Below are 14,783 nucleotides of genomic sequence, written 5' to 3'. Positions count from 1 at the left end.
TAACAGGGACCACGCACAATATTAACAGGAGCCACACCCTCTCTCCGAAAAAAATATTTTTTTTACCTGTGATGAGCCGTGACGACTGTAATAAAAAATGACAATTGCATTGTTTGGCAAGCAGCATGATGTTAGAGTTTCCTATCAATCAGTTACTGCCCATCTAACACCTCTTCCTCCCCAACAATTGCAAATTAATCATAGATATGACGTCAGCATCATCTCTTTACCAAGAAGGAGAAAACAAAAGTGTATAACAGCCTAAAAATTCGTAGGATTCTCAAGAGACTATTTGCACAAACATTTAAACATGCTAATTAACTTTATGGTCTCAGGAGCTGGTCAATTGTATTTTCAGTTTTGGGCACCATGCAGTGACCACTCATCACCCAGAAAACACAGCCTTTGCATGGGCATTTTGTTTCGTTGCAGACAGAAATACTATTTCAAACTATTTCTTTCACCTGAAAAACATTGCCCGTCTCCGCTCATCCCTCTCCTCCACGGCTGCAGAAACCCTCATCCACGCCTTCATCACCTCCCGTCTGGACTACTGCAATAGCCTCCTCTATGGTTCACCCTCAAAAATCACCAATAAACTCCAATACATTCAGAACTCCGCTGCCCGTCTACTCACCCATTCCCGGACCCGTGACCACATCACCCCCGTCCTTTACAAGCTTCACTGGCTCCCCATCCCCCAGAGAATCCAGTACAAAATCCTCCTCTTGACATACAAAGCCCTCCATAACCTGGCCCCATCCTACCTGGCTGACCTCCTCTCCAGACACACTCCCACCCGCAACCTCCGCTCTGCTGGTACCAACCTCCTGACCCCCTCCATCCGGACCAAATTCAGATCCTGGGGGGACAGGGCCTTCTCCATCGCTGCTCCCACCCTCTGGAACTCACTACCTCACACCATCAGAGACTCCTCCTCACTCACCACATTCAAAACATCACTAAAGACCCACCTGTTCAGCACTGCATTCAACATTCAACCCACAGCATTTAACCCCTGACTATCACGTCTCCTTCTCCCTCCTTTTGCTGTAAATATTTCCCTATTGATTCTTGTCTTTTTGCAATTGTTGTTTTCATGTATTGTTATGCATTATGTTTTCCACTCTGTCAAAGCGCCTTTGGGCTACTTGAAAAGCGCTATACAAAATAAATGAATTATTATTATTATTATTATTTTATTCATATAGAAAAAGGAGGTCAAATTCCTCAATACTGGTTCACAAGGTCGTTGGTGATGTCCAACCACACCTTCCCCAGCTCCCCAAACCGACCCCCATACGACCACAGCTTCTCCCATGCCCTCTGAAAAGAAAGGATACAACAAATAAACATTCTGGGAATAGCACATAGCAATTTTGTATATTTCACATAATCATTGGGTTTACACCACAGCTCCGGGGTAATGTGTTCAACTTTGACCTGTCTAGTCTGAGTTTCATTGCCAACATCATGGGGCTTTGCAGGCAGGGTGTTGCATTAATGTGAATGGCGTCTGTATGGGTGTCCCATCAGCTAGCATTCGCTGGTGGACGTCAAAGATCACACAGTACCTTTCATCATGTCCTCGCACCCTGTACAAGTTGTGCCCTAATCTACAGGGGAAACGCATCAGCAGCGTTGCTGTACCGTGAGGAATGATGTGAACCAGCAGCTGGATATTTCATGCGAATAAATGAATAACATCATTGTTGTGATCTCCAAATGCAACTTCACTTTTTTGTGTCAGTGTTATAATCATGCAAAGAGTATAAAAAAAAGTTAACGTTCCAATTCCCCAGATGACATCGGCGTATGAAACATCAGTTTATTTCGACTTAATGGACATTCTCGTGTTTGCAGCGATGCAAAGAAAATTAGTATTTGGACGAAGAAAAACAAAGGCAAAAGCAGAAAGAGAGAAAGAGAGGGGGTCAGAGAGAGGCAGAAAGAGAGAGGGGGAGGTAAAAGAGAGAGAGGGAGGGGGAGAGGGAGGGAGAGATGGAGGCAGAGAGAGGGTGAGAGAGAGAGAGAGTGAGAGAGTGAGAGAGTGAGAGAGAGGGAGCAGAGAAAGAGAAAGAGAAAAAGAGAGAGAGAGAGACAGAGACAGAGACAGAGAGAGAGTGAGAGAGAGGGAGCAGAGAAAGAGAAAGAGAAAAAGAGAGAGAGAGAGAGAGAGAGAGACAGAGAGAGAGAGAGAGAGAGAGAGAGAGAGAGAGAGAGGATGAGAGAGATATTGTATGGAAGAGGACAATACTGAATGAAAAACATCGGACAATTGGCGCATATTTGCACCTGTCAATATCATTCCAATTGGAGGCAGAACGCGAGGCAGTGCGCGGAGCATGCGGCCGGTCGACAGTGACGGAAGACTAGAACATTGCCGCAAACAAGTTGGAGAAAGGTAGGAGAGGATAGGAACATGCAAACAACAGATCAGGAATGATTATTGAGCTTGTGATCGGCCATGTGTTCCCCCACAAAAACCTGACGAAGACAAGACAAAAGATTCATGCGTTAGCACCGAGTTAGGCTGGGGAAGGTGTTGTCTTGTCTCCACGGGATAAGGATGTTGCTCGGGAACCCGGAATGGTTTAATTCTTCAGCATTTTCGTGCATGCATTATGATCCATGTTCGGTTTAACCGTCCATGGTGTCGGCTCGTATTTCGGACACGAACAATTGCATGCAGCCTTTGTCGAGGCTCCTCGTCGTTTCTGGGCTTCAACTTCTTCATGGGCCTCCCTCAGCTTCCTTTGATTCTATTTTCAAGCTCTCAATGCCCCTGTCCAATGGTCACTGTGCTGAGGCCTGATGTTTTCTGAAGTCCTTGCACTTGTGTTGACATTTGGCATTGCCAGACAGTCTTGCCATTTTCAGGATACGACAGGTTGTCAACCAGCAGCACCACCAACCAGATAGCGAGTGCCCATCCCAACTATAAGACATCAAGTCAGATATCAGCTCACTCCTGACCATCTCCTACTTGCCAGATTACATTGGATGGGATCCCGACCATAATGGCAAGGTCGGAGGTTAACAGCTAAGGCCCACAACCAACATGGTGGGTGGGAATTGGTGCCGGCATTTGTTCGCCCTCAGCTGGTCTGGTATTTGAAGTTGGCGTTGATGCAGGAGAATCCTTCAAACTCTTGCTGGTCGATGTTTCTCACCATCGATTCATCCGGTGGCGTCAAAACAGGTTGGGACTTTGTGAAGTGCTTATCAAAGTTTTCAGCATTGCGTCCCGCCTAGAGGGAAAGGAAAAGAAAGGGAGACAAATTTCAACACAAGGAATGCATCGGAATAAAGGGAAACCAATCTCAAACGTTAAAACTGAGAATCACAACATTATTACATATTTCACTTTGCAACCTTGAATGAAATAGAATTCACCAACAAGAAGGTTCAGTACCATGTCTAGCCTTTGTGGCCTATGATTGGTAATGAAAATCACGTGATGCTTCAGCCAATCAAGGAGCAGAGAGAGAGAGAGAGAGACCCACAACCAGACCGACTGCTGCCTCCAGAGAAACTACTTGGAAATTCAGTGAAGTTACATTTGCTGCTCAAAGGTGCACTTTAAAATTTTCTTTTCAGAATACGTATCATTATGTGCAGCACTTTGTGTTCTCGTTATGCGTCTGGTTTGGCATTGCCAGACAGTCTTGCCATTTTGTGTCTTGTCATACTCAAGACTTTGTGTCTTGTCATACTCGAGCACGCAGCAAAGTCACTCAAACTCTTGGGTCGCACTCTCAACCAAGATCTATCTTGGGCAAGCCACATTTCCAAGCTGGCCTCCAAAGCCAGTTGCCGACTGGGCATCCTCTGTCGTGCGAAGTCCTTCCTTGGCACACCTGAGCTCCTCACCACATACAAGGCTTTCATCCGCAGCTCAATGGAATACTGTTCCCCCCTCTGGGCCGGTACTCCTGCCTCACACCTACCTCGGCTTCACGCTGCTGAAACCAAAGCTTTCAGAATCATTGGAATCTCTTGCGATGAAGCTAACTCCGAGGGCCTTTCACTCTATCACCGCAGGCAGGTTGGTGGTCTTTCTATCTTCTACCGACTCCTCTCTGGCCTTGCTCCCCCAGCTCTATCTGTGCTCTGTCCCCCAAATATTCCTACAGGTCGCACAAGATCTGCCAGCAACCCTCTTATGGTTAAACTGCCAAAATCAAGACTCTATTCACCTTCACTCCTTCATTCCTCTTTTCTCCCGCCTCTGGAACAAACTCCCTCATTCTCATCAATCCCACTCCTCCCTCCAGGTATTTAAAACAGCTGTTCACCACCATCTCTGATCTTCCCCCATCCAAAACCTTGATCTTTTCTATCCCCGTTAATTCACCCCAGATCCACTTTTTTTGAAATTCCGACTTCTTTCCTGGAAGTCCTAGCTGTGTCCACGTGTTTTTTTTCCCCCTCTCCCACACCTCCCCCCTCCCATTCCCTCCCCCAAGCCCTCTCCCTCCCACAGATCTCCCTGCTCCGTTTGTTTTTTTGTGATTAATGTTAGCTCTTTCACGAGCCTCGATTCAGTATACAAAAAAAATAAAAAATAAAAATAAAAAATAACACAGACTGACACATACATAGAAAGACACACACACAAACACACAAACATACAGACACACAAACACATAGACAGACAGACAGACACACACACACACACACACACACACACACACACACACACAGCTCTCTTTTAGTATTGGTGGCCATCTTCATGGTGTGGACATTGTCATGGTGGCCATCTTGGAAAACGACCTCGAATGGCTGTTCCCCTCAGTAGGTGTGTGTACACACAATCACAAACTTACACTTTCCCCAGCACTCACACCCCCCCCTCAGGGGCGGATCCAAGAATTTCAAGACGGGGGGGGGGGGGGGGGGGGGTGCATGAAACTATAGCGCTGGGGGGGGGGGGTGTGTGAGTCTGTGAGATGAAGGGGAGGTCTGGGGGTCCTCCCCCAGGAAATTTAAAAAAAATTGATCGTCAGAAACGGTATTTCGTGCGTTCTTGGAAGTTTCTGCAGTTCCTTGTGTTCTTCCCTGGTCCACAGTTCAGCAGATTCGCACTGCCTGCACCCTCATCCTGGATCGAAGGGGGGGTGCACACCCCCTGCACCCCCCCCCCTGGATCCGCCCCTGCCTCCCCCCCTCTTGAGAATGTGCAGTCCTTACGGTACATTTTGAAACTCAGGTACAATTTGTACGTTAAAAAAAAAAATGTCCTCTTATTATTTTTATGCAGCAAGAGAGCAATCTGACCATACCAATTTAAATGTACAGAACGGAATGTACGAAGATAATACTCTGGACTCTTTCATCCCAGGAATGCACAATCAAAAAAAGTCAGGAGTGTGATGAAGCTGGTAGTCATGATGTGTGTCATGGTTTGTGGAATTGTGTGAAAGATCCAGCCGTGCATTTTGAAAGATCAGGCCGTTGTGCACAAACATGGTGGATTTTAATACATAGTCTGAAATTTTGCTCATTTGTTGCATAAATCAGTTAATGCCACATTTTGCTTCAAAGTTACATTGTGGCCTTCAGAAAAAAAAGAAAAAAAAATCCTGATACCTGTCATATAATATAGATTATAGAATTTAGAATAAACCTGTCATGAAAGTGCAAAAAGGAAACGGCAGATTGCCAGAAAGGAACCACCTTTAGAGGCCATTTTTCCCCGCAGAGCAGGGGTTGGCCTTTTTTTGGCACTGTGGTCCCCTTTTTGAAGCAATGTTTTATGGCCGGATGCCCTTCCTGCCGCCAACCCTGTTCGTCGCCTCTTGCGACACACAGGGAATTACCAGCGAGCTGGTACTCAATTTGCCGACCTCGGAAGGATGACAGGCTGAGTCAACCCCCCTGGCGTTAATTCAGCGATCAATCGGGATTCGAACCCAGGATCCTAGGATCCCAATCTGGCACCCTAACCCTAACCGCTAAGCCAACACCACGCTTAGTCTGGCACCCTAACCCTAATCCTAACCCTAACCACTAAGCCAACACCAGGCTTAGATTGCCAGAAAGGCACAAATGCTAACCAAGTACTGCTTGAGCATTGGAAAGCTTTGAAAAAAAAAGAACCAACCGGTTGTGGCCGAAAAGGTGGTTGAATCTCTCGCTGCTCCAGTTTTTTCCAGTCGATCCGCCTGAAGAAGGCGTGCTCTCGGACATCCCGTTCACCCTCTGTTCCGCACCCTAATCGCTTCCCGGGGTGCTTGGTCAAAAACTGTAAGGCAGCTCATAGGGTTGGAGTAGGTTGCAGGGTGGTTGATGGGGAACGTGTGCATGGATATTGTGCCAAGCTACTTTTATACATACAAGTTGTGTCAGGAAACCCAAACAGCTCAGCGCTTTGTTCACATCATCCACAAATCACATTTGCCATTAGAGGGGACTATGCGACAACAGTTAAAGCGAAGCGTGAGGGCCTTGGGAGTCTATGACAACATGACTTGGGCTAAATTGCAATAACCACGGTCATCACATTACCTCCACGAACTGGTTAGCAATTTTAATGACTAATGCATAACATTAAGGTGGTTCTTAGCTACATAAGGCCAAAAAAATAAAAATAATTATTCTACTCCTAACCTTTAATTTTTTTGGTATTGCGGTAAAACTTCTGCCTGTGAAATATTTTTTGAATACATCACGTTTTAGGGGTTGCACAGTGACTCATGGTTTGTGCCGGATAAGCGTTGATTTCCTGCAATCAGGAAACCTCTTGTGATGTTCTGTCACAACTTGAAGCAGATACCCGGTTTGCTGTTCATCCCTTGTCAGGAGACGATTGTACTCTTCAATGAGAGCAATTGCATACACCAGAGTACAGCTGTACTGAATTAAATTAACTTAAAAACAACTTCAAAATGTGCAGTACATAGCAAGGTCACAATCCCACGAGATATGCGGAAAGGACAACCCAAAACCAATATAAACATCATTAAACATCATTCGTACCAAGTACCAAGGCCTGATGGATGCTATAGATCACCAAGAAGAGATGCAGGCTGGAACAAAGATTATCCTACCACCACCCATCTATGGCTCTCCTCGATGGTACGCTGAAGCCTTTCAAGATGCTATGGCCATTGTCCAATCCCTTGGGAAACCTGATCTGTTTGTGACGTTTACCTGCAACCCACAGTGGCCAGAGATCAGAAATTCACTTTTCCCAAAAGAGCAGCCCTGCGACCGGCCTGACCTAAATGCACGCGTCTTCAGTATCAAGCTTAAATCTCTCATGGCGGATCTGAAGAGCGGAATGCTTGGAGAAGTGGTGGGCTACTTTGGCATGAAGGAGGATCAGAAACGTGGACTCCCACACTGCCACATCCTGCTGATACTTGTTGATGAAGACAAGCCACGTGAGCCCAAGAACCAAGGACATTTTTCCCTAAAGAAAAGCGTACAGTTGATATCACGATTTGAAACACGATGGAATAATATTTACCGATATGAACAGTGATGTGGCTTTTATTGAAATTCTAAAGATACTGTTTAGATTTTGATGATTTGCTTGTGATATGATTTAATGGATGCTTATATGAATCGTTTAAAATAAAATAAAAAACCTTCAATTTCTGATATTTTACCGTTTAATTTGGGCCTCCCAACTAAAGCCCTGCCCGTGGGGCGGGTAAAGTTGCTAGTAGGTCAAATGTAATGGTCAAAAATCACAAGTATAGCAGTGGAGAATAAATAATAAACTCCAAACATTTATGCGAGCCAAACATGTGAAATTACAAACTCCGCGTGCAACCCCTAAATTTAGTCCAAATGGCTTAAAATTTCACCACAAGTCCTAAAATTGTCCGAAATTCCTGCTCTGCCGCTCTATCTCACCCTCTCTGTTCTTTTCACCCTCTCTTTTGCTCAAGGTCATCTGCCAGCATCTTGGAAATCAGCAAACTTTACCGCTTTACACAAAAAGGTGAAAAAACAGATCCTTGTAACTACAGACCAATCAGCCTGATCCCAATTATCAGCAGAGTCATGGAATCCATCATTGCTTCGGATATCAAATCCTTCCTCTTCGCCAATGGCTTGATCTCCGATCATCAATTTGGATTCAGACCAGGTCATTCTACTCTGGACATGTTGCTTCTGATGTCTCAACAATGGATGGAGGTCCTCAATGCCAAACAGGAAATCAGAGCTGTCTCCCTTGACATATCACGTGCCTTCGATACGGTCTGGCACCCAGCACTGCTCACCAAACTCTCCTCCTATGGTATCCATGGAAATCTCCACGCATGGCTTGCGGACTTCCTCTCTGGTCGTAGTCAACGTGTGGCCCTGAATGGATTTCTCTCATCTCCCCTGCCTGTTCTGGCTAGAGTTCCCCAAGGTAGTGTTCTGGGCCCTGTGCTATTTCTGGTCTTCATCAATGATCTCTCCGACTCTTTGGAAAATCCTCTCTATGTCTTTGCTGATGACTCCACTCTCTGCCGCTCCATTCCTCATCCCTCAGATCGGCAGTCTGCAGCCTCCTCACTCTCTGCAGACCTGGACAAAATCACAGACTGGTCAAACAAGTGGAACATGTCTTTCAATCCTGACAAATCTCGCACTCTAACTAGGTCTCTCTGAAAAGACCGACTGGAAAACCCTCCCATCTACTTTCTCAACACTCCTCTCTAAGAAGTTCTGTCACTCAAGCTTTTGGGTCTCACTATCTGCCATGATCTTTCTTGGGAAAACCACATTTCCAATATGGCCTCCAAAGCCAGTCGCCGACTGGGCATCCTCCATAGTGCGAAGTCCTTCCTTGGCACACCTGAGCTCCTCACCGCATACAAGGCTTTCATCCGCAGCTCAATGGAATACTGTTCCCCCCTCTGTGCCGGTGCTCCTGCCTCACACCTAGCTCGGCTTCACGCTGTTGAAACCAAAGCTTTCAAAATCATTGGAATCTCATGCGATGAAGCTAACTCTGAGGGCCTTTCACTCACTCACCGCAGGCAGGTTGGTGGTCTTTCTGTCTTCTACCGACTCCTCTCCGGCCTTGTTCCCCCAGCTCTCTCTGTGCTCTGTCCCCCAAATATTCCTACAGGTCACACAAGATCTGCCAGCAACCCTCTTATGGTTAAACTGCCAAAATCTAGGCTCTCTGCTCACCTTCACTCTTTCATTCCCCTTTTCTCTCGCCTCTGGAACAAACTCCCCCACTCCCTTCAATCCCACTCCTCCCTCCAGGTCTTTAAAACAGCTGTTCACCACCATCTCTTATCTTACCCCATCCAAAACCTTGATCTTTTCTACCCCCGTTAATTCACCCCAGATACACTTTTTTAAAATTCCAACTTCTTTCCTGGAAGTCCTTGCAGTGTCCATATGTTTATACCTCTCCCACCTCCCCCCAAGCCCTCTCCCTCCCACAGTTCTCTCGATGTCCCTGTCCTCAAATGTTGTGTTTGTGTCCTTCCCCCTCTCTTCCCATCTTGTCTACTGCTCCCTTTATTTTGTGTTTTATGTGTCGGTTTGACTTTTTGTGTGATTAATGTTAGCTTTTTCACGAGCCTCGATCTTGTATACAAAAAAAAAGAAAAAAAAAAGGGGGGTTTTTCATACATACAATTTTTTTTAAAGTGTTCGAACCATGACTTTTCTAACTTTCATTTTTAACCCTTGGATGCAGTGAATGGGCCTCGGAGGCCCACAAGGTTTTTTTTGTTGCAAAATCTGCTGTACAATTTTTTTTGGAATGAGCCTCATTTTCACCGATTTTCATGTTGTTACACAAAATTCAGTGACATAAATAAATAAAAATTTCATTAAGGCTCGTGGGAAAATCTTCATTCTCCACTTATAACCCGAAAATCTGACACGAATGCAGGCCTGGGGCCTTAGAATGCAGGCCTGGGGCATAAATATTGTACAATAATTCAGTGACAAAAATATGAAAATTTCATTCAAGTTAGTGGGAACATTCGTGGGGCTTCTGTGCCCAATGGCTGCATAGGTGTAGGATTTTTGACAGTTGTGGACATATACATTCTAAATAAAAGGATTAGTGAATCATATTTTTTGAGCAAATACTCCTCTATGAGCCTCAAGCTTTTCGAGAAAAAAAAAGTTGAAAAACCGAGAACAAAATTTTTTTTTTGCAAAAAAAAGAAAAAGATTCATTACTTGTATGGGATTCTTCCAACAAATAGGATCAATGATTCACATTTTCTGAGCAAATACACATCCATGAGCATCGACTTGGATTGAAAAAGGATATGAAAGAAAAAAAAATCTATAAAAAAATATATAAAACATTACACGAATACATCCGTTGGGTCTCCAAGGCCCAATGGCCACGTTTATGTAGGATTTTTGACGCCTGCATCTGAGAGTTAAGAACCACCCTAATGTATATTCATAACATGTAGGAGACCGCTACAATGTCAAATAAATAAATAAATCACAAAATTGGCACAACTTGCTCAGCGCGTTAACAAATTTTTGTCAGTCCTGAGGTTGATCCCCACTGGAGTCGTGGGCCGATCAAACCTGCTTTTCTGATACGACACCAGAAGAGGGCATCGTGTTGTGCAATCATGTGGATGTAAAATATACAATGGCATCTCTCAACGTAGGCCAATTGGTGGAGTACGCAAGTTAAGCAAATTATGATGTGGACAAAAATTGTTCTCAAATATGTGTTGGAGAGAGGTACGCCAATCGCCATAGGAAAGAAGGTAAAAAGTGACGATTCATGCGCGAGCCCTTCCTCAAAGCAAGACGACAAATGGTCACGTGGCCTATAAGTGGACAGCAGGGTTGAGCTCCACAATCCGAGCAACTACCTTGTCCGCGCGTTCAAAGTAGATGTACTGTTCCGACTGATTCATTGAGTCTTAATGTCCTTGTCGTTTATGCATCGAGAAACAAACGAACCGCTGTAATTTTGGAATACATTGCACAAGTTAAGTAATTGGGCCAGGTACATCGAATTGTATGAAACGAGCTTCCAACTGAAATGAACAATAGATAACTCGCGGATGAAATACGAGTGTTCTTGACCTAAATAGCTATTCCTGTGTCAAATGTCCTTGAAAACCTTGCGTATTACAAAAGTGGCAGCAAAAAATTGTATTAAAATTTTTTTTTGAGGCCTGGATTTGAGGCCTGGATTTGAGGCTTGGTCAGTAATGCCTGGCCATCTCTTATCTTCCCCCATCCAAAACCTTGATCTTTTCTACCCTCGCTAATTCACCCCAGATCCACTTTTTTGAAATACCAACTTCTTTCCTGGAAGTCCTTGCAGTGTCCATGCGTTTTATACTTCTCCCACCCCTCCCCCTTCCCACGCCTCCTTCCCCCAAGCCCTCTCCCTCCCACAGATCTCTCGATGTCCCTGCTCTCAAATATTGTGTTTGTGTGCTTCCCCCTCTCTCCCCATCTTGTCTCCCGCTCCCTTTATTGTATGTTTTATGTGTCTGTTTGATTTGTTTTGTGATTAATGTTAGCCTCGATCAAGCCTCGATCTTGTATACAAAAAAAAAAAAAAAAAAAATGCACCAAAAATAGGATAAATTTAAAAAGTCACATTTAGTATTTGCAGCACAGCTTGGTGGCCCTACAGATCGATAGAAAGGTCATTTAGGTCAGAATAACCTTCCTATCCAATGAAACACAGTAATAGACACTGGGGGCTATCGAAGGAGCCGAGTGGGTGAATTTGTCCATCTTGTAAGATGGATCGATGCCTGGATCATCAACACACCTCCAATAACATACATCATGTGACCTCTCCAAAACCTGATCCAAATTCAATGACACTGACCGAAAAACCACTTCCGAAAGCTCCACTGTTCCAAGCCAACCGTGGCCTCGGGTCGGTTCTGGATGGAGCATATCGAGGCCACACTTAACCAGCGGAAAATCGATGAATTGCTGGATTTGCATGCGTGGCAGGTGTATATTTAATCCCACTGAATTTATTCTCGTGAATGGCTTTGACATGGTTGAGTTGACATCCAGGCGCATGAGCTTATAGAGTTTGAACCATCGTGTGCGTCTCGCTTGCTGGGGGTAGGAGACGGGTGGAAGATGCAATTTTCTCCGCAGAATGTAATCTTCCTGAGCACTCCCTGAACCTTTAGGGGTGAGGGAGGGGAGGGGGGGGGGGGGGAGGGGGTTAATAATCAAAATTCTAGGGTGGATTTACGGCTTTGCCAGGTCGAGAAGCACATTACCCAGGTCCTAGGGCAGATGGCTTTGGGTGATACATACCCCCTTGCAGATGGAGACAGCCTCGCGGGTAAGAGCCTTAGGGTACGAAACATTGTGTTCCATGATGGACTGGAAGAGCTCTTCTTCGTCCTCTCCATCAAATGGTGGCTGATGGGGTTTGGGACACAAGAAATGGATTCTGTCAGACACAACCATGGGAAACTGTAACAATCGACTAATAATGGCAATATTAAAGAACGGACAAACAGAAAGAATACCGATATATAAAATGTTATATCTATCTATAATTCCAGTAATCTCTGTGTGTATGTCTGTGTGTGTGTGTGTGTGTGTGTGTGTGTGTGTGTGTGTGTTTGTCTGTGACCGCTGTTTCTCGACAACCACGGGTCCGATATACTTGAAACTTGCCAGGTATATTGCTGGGGACCCGAGGATGTGCCTTTTCAAGGTTTCATATTAATCGGAGAAGTAGTTACCGAGCTATGGCGATTTCTTTACCAAACTCCGCAAGCCGTTCGCTTTGGACCAAACCATTTCATGTAAATAGAGGGGGGGGGGGGGGGGGGGATTGTCACCGTACTCGCAAGCCGTTCGCTTTGGCTTTGCGAATGGACCAAACCATTTCATGTAAATAGAGTGGGGGTGGATATAATTTTAGATATATATATAGTACGGGCATGCCCTAGTTGTATTAAATGTTGGCAGAGGAGAGTTTTCCAGTTTGTGGGAATTAGCTAATTTTTTGTACGAACCTACAGCAGCACCAGATCATTTGTCAAGGTTTTATTTACACGTAAACGCAAACATCGTCTCAACTCTTCTAAATAATATGACTAAATGTCTGATGAGGTTAACATGCTGAATTATAAAAAGGGGCTAAAATGGACTTCGTGGTTAGAGCGTCCGCTCTGAGTCTGGGAGGTCGGCGGTTCAAACCCCGAACCTCGGAAGGATGACAGGCCACCTGGTGTTACCTCAACGGCATGACAGGAGCTTGTCCTCAGGACCATGAGATCTTAAGCCAGCCACCTTAACTGTTAAGCCAACACCAGGATTCCTCTATATCCATAAAATTGAAAAAATTATATTTAAATTTGTTTTTCCTTGCGAGGGAAAGTATAACAATGACGCCAATTTGTTAGCAAGTCCTGACAATGGTAAAGAGGTAGCGCACTCACCTTTGAGCTGTCTGGCGTTGGTTCCAATACTGATCTGAAGACGGCCTGTCGGATTAGCGCTTAGCAGGCAGGGTGTTGCAGCACAAGTGCGCCGTGCCTCGCATGGATGTTAAACGGGGGTGTCCCGTCTGCTAATATTAGCTGGTGGATGTAAGAGATCCCGCGGTGTCTTTTGCAAAGAGGTTGAGACTTATTGTCGGTACCCTGAATAAATTACACGCCTACCCCTAACTTAATTACATACCTCAATTCTAGATTTGCTTCAAAATCTTGAATCCCTAACCTCTGCCTCTCTCTGTCCTGACCCTTCCCAGTCTTACCAAACTGCTCCTGGATTCTGTGTCTTTTGCACCTGAGAAGATGGAAAACTTTCTGGCAACCCTCGACTCTGACTCTACAACTGGAATGGGCGGCATCAGTTCACGCATCCTAAAAATCTCTGCTGCTCTTGTACTTCCTCTGTCTGCCCTTTTCACCCTGTCATTTACCCTCGGTAATCTTTCACCTGCGTGGAAATCCGCCAACATCACAGCATTACATAAAAGGTGCGAAAACGGATCCATTAAACTACAGACCAATTAGCTTAGCATTATCATCAACGTCATGCAATCCATCGTAGTTTACATAAAATCAATCATTTTCTCCAACAGCCTCATCTCAGATCATCAATTCGAATTCAGACCAGGCCACTCCACCTTGTACATGCTGTTTTTACTCTCCCAACATTGGATAATGGATAGAGACCCTCAATATCAGACATGAGATCAGGGCCGTCTTTTTCTGGACATTGAGACACTACAGACACACACACACATATATATAAATAGAGAGACAGAGAGAGAGAGAGAGAGAGAGAGAGAGAGAGAGAGAGAGAGAGAGAGAGAGAGAGAGAGAAAGAAAGAGAGAGAGAGAGAGAGAGAGAGAGAGAGAGAGAGAGAGAGAGAGAGAGAAAGAAAGAGAGAGAGAGAGAGAGAGAGAGAAAGAGAAAGAGAGAGAGAAAGAGAAAGAGAGAGAGAGAGAGAGAGAGAGAGAGAGAGAGAGAGAAAGAGAAGAGAGAGAGAGAGAGAGAGAGAGAGAGAGAGAGAGAGAGAGAGAGAAAGAAAGAGAGAGAGAGAGAGGAGAGAGAGAAAGAGAAAGAGAGAGAGAAAGAGAAAGAGAGAGAGAGAGAGAGAGAGAGAGAGAGAGAGAGAAAGAGAGAGAGAGAGAGAGAGAGAGAGAGAGAGAGAGAGAGAGACTTTTGAAGTCCTTTTATTACCAAAATAATACAAAAAAAATGTATTTATATCTTCACACCAATCATAAATACATGAAAAAGCAATGAAACGAAAAGGTTACAGAAGTATCACGGCACACAATTTGCCAAAATAAACCATTAACTTTTATACAACCTACAAAAAT

The 14,783-nt window shown here is 44.8% G+C and overlaps 1 protein-coding gene across 5 annotated transcripts in view; it reads right to left on the bottom strand.

Moving 5' to 3' along the window:
• Window positions 1–1,814: 1,814 nt before the first annotated feature.
• Window positions 1,815–14,783, bottom strand: part of LOC137427718 (protein kinase C alpha type) — a 133,162-nt gene continuing 120,193 nt past the window's right edge. For 4 of the 5 annotated variants that reach the window (XM_078777862.1, XM_078777863.1, XM_078777860.1 and 1 more), the window contains exons 15-17: window positions 12,247–12,354; window positions 6,107–6,247; window positions 1,815–3,251 (exon numbers count right to left, since the gene is read on the bottom strand). In XM_078777862.1, coding sequence (XP_078633988.1) covers window positions 3,099–3,251; window positions 6,107–6,247; window positions 12,247–12,354 — 402 coding nt within the window. In that variant the 3' untranslated portion in view covers window positions 1,815–3,098. Of the gene's footprint in view, window positions 3,252–6,106; window positions 6,248–11,839; window positions 12,111–12,246; window positions 12,355–14,783 lie in introns of those variants that run through there. The other variant, XM_078777864.1, reaches the window with a different exon arrangement.

The sequence above is a fragment of the Myxine glutinosa genome, chromosome 5, assembly GCF_964187855.1.
Source record: "Myxine glutinosa chromosome 5, kmMyxGlut1.1, whole genome shotgun sequence".
NCBI lineage: Eukaryota > Metazoa > Chordata > Myxini > Myxiniformes > Myxinidae > Myxine > Myxine glutinosa.
The sequence above is the reverse complement of the archived record's forward strand: the minus strand, read 5'-3'. Positions and strand labels throughout refer to the sequence as shown.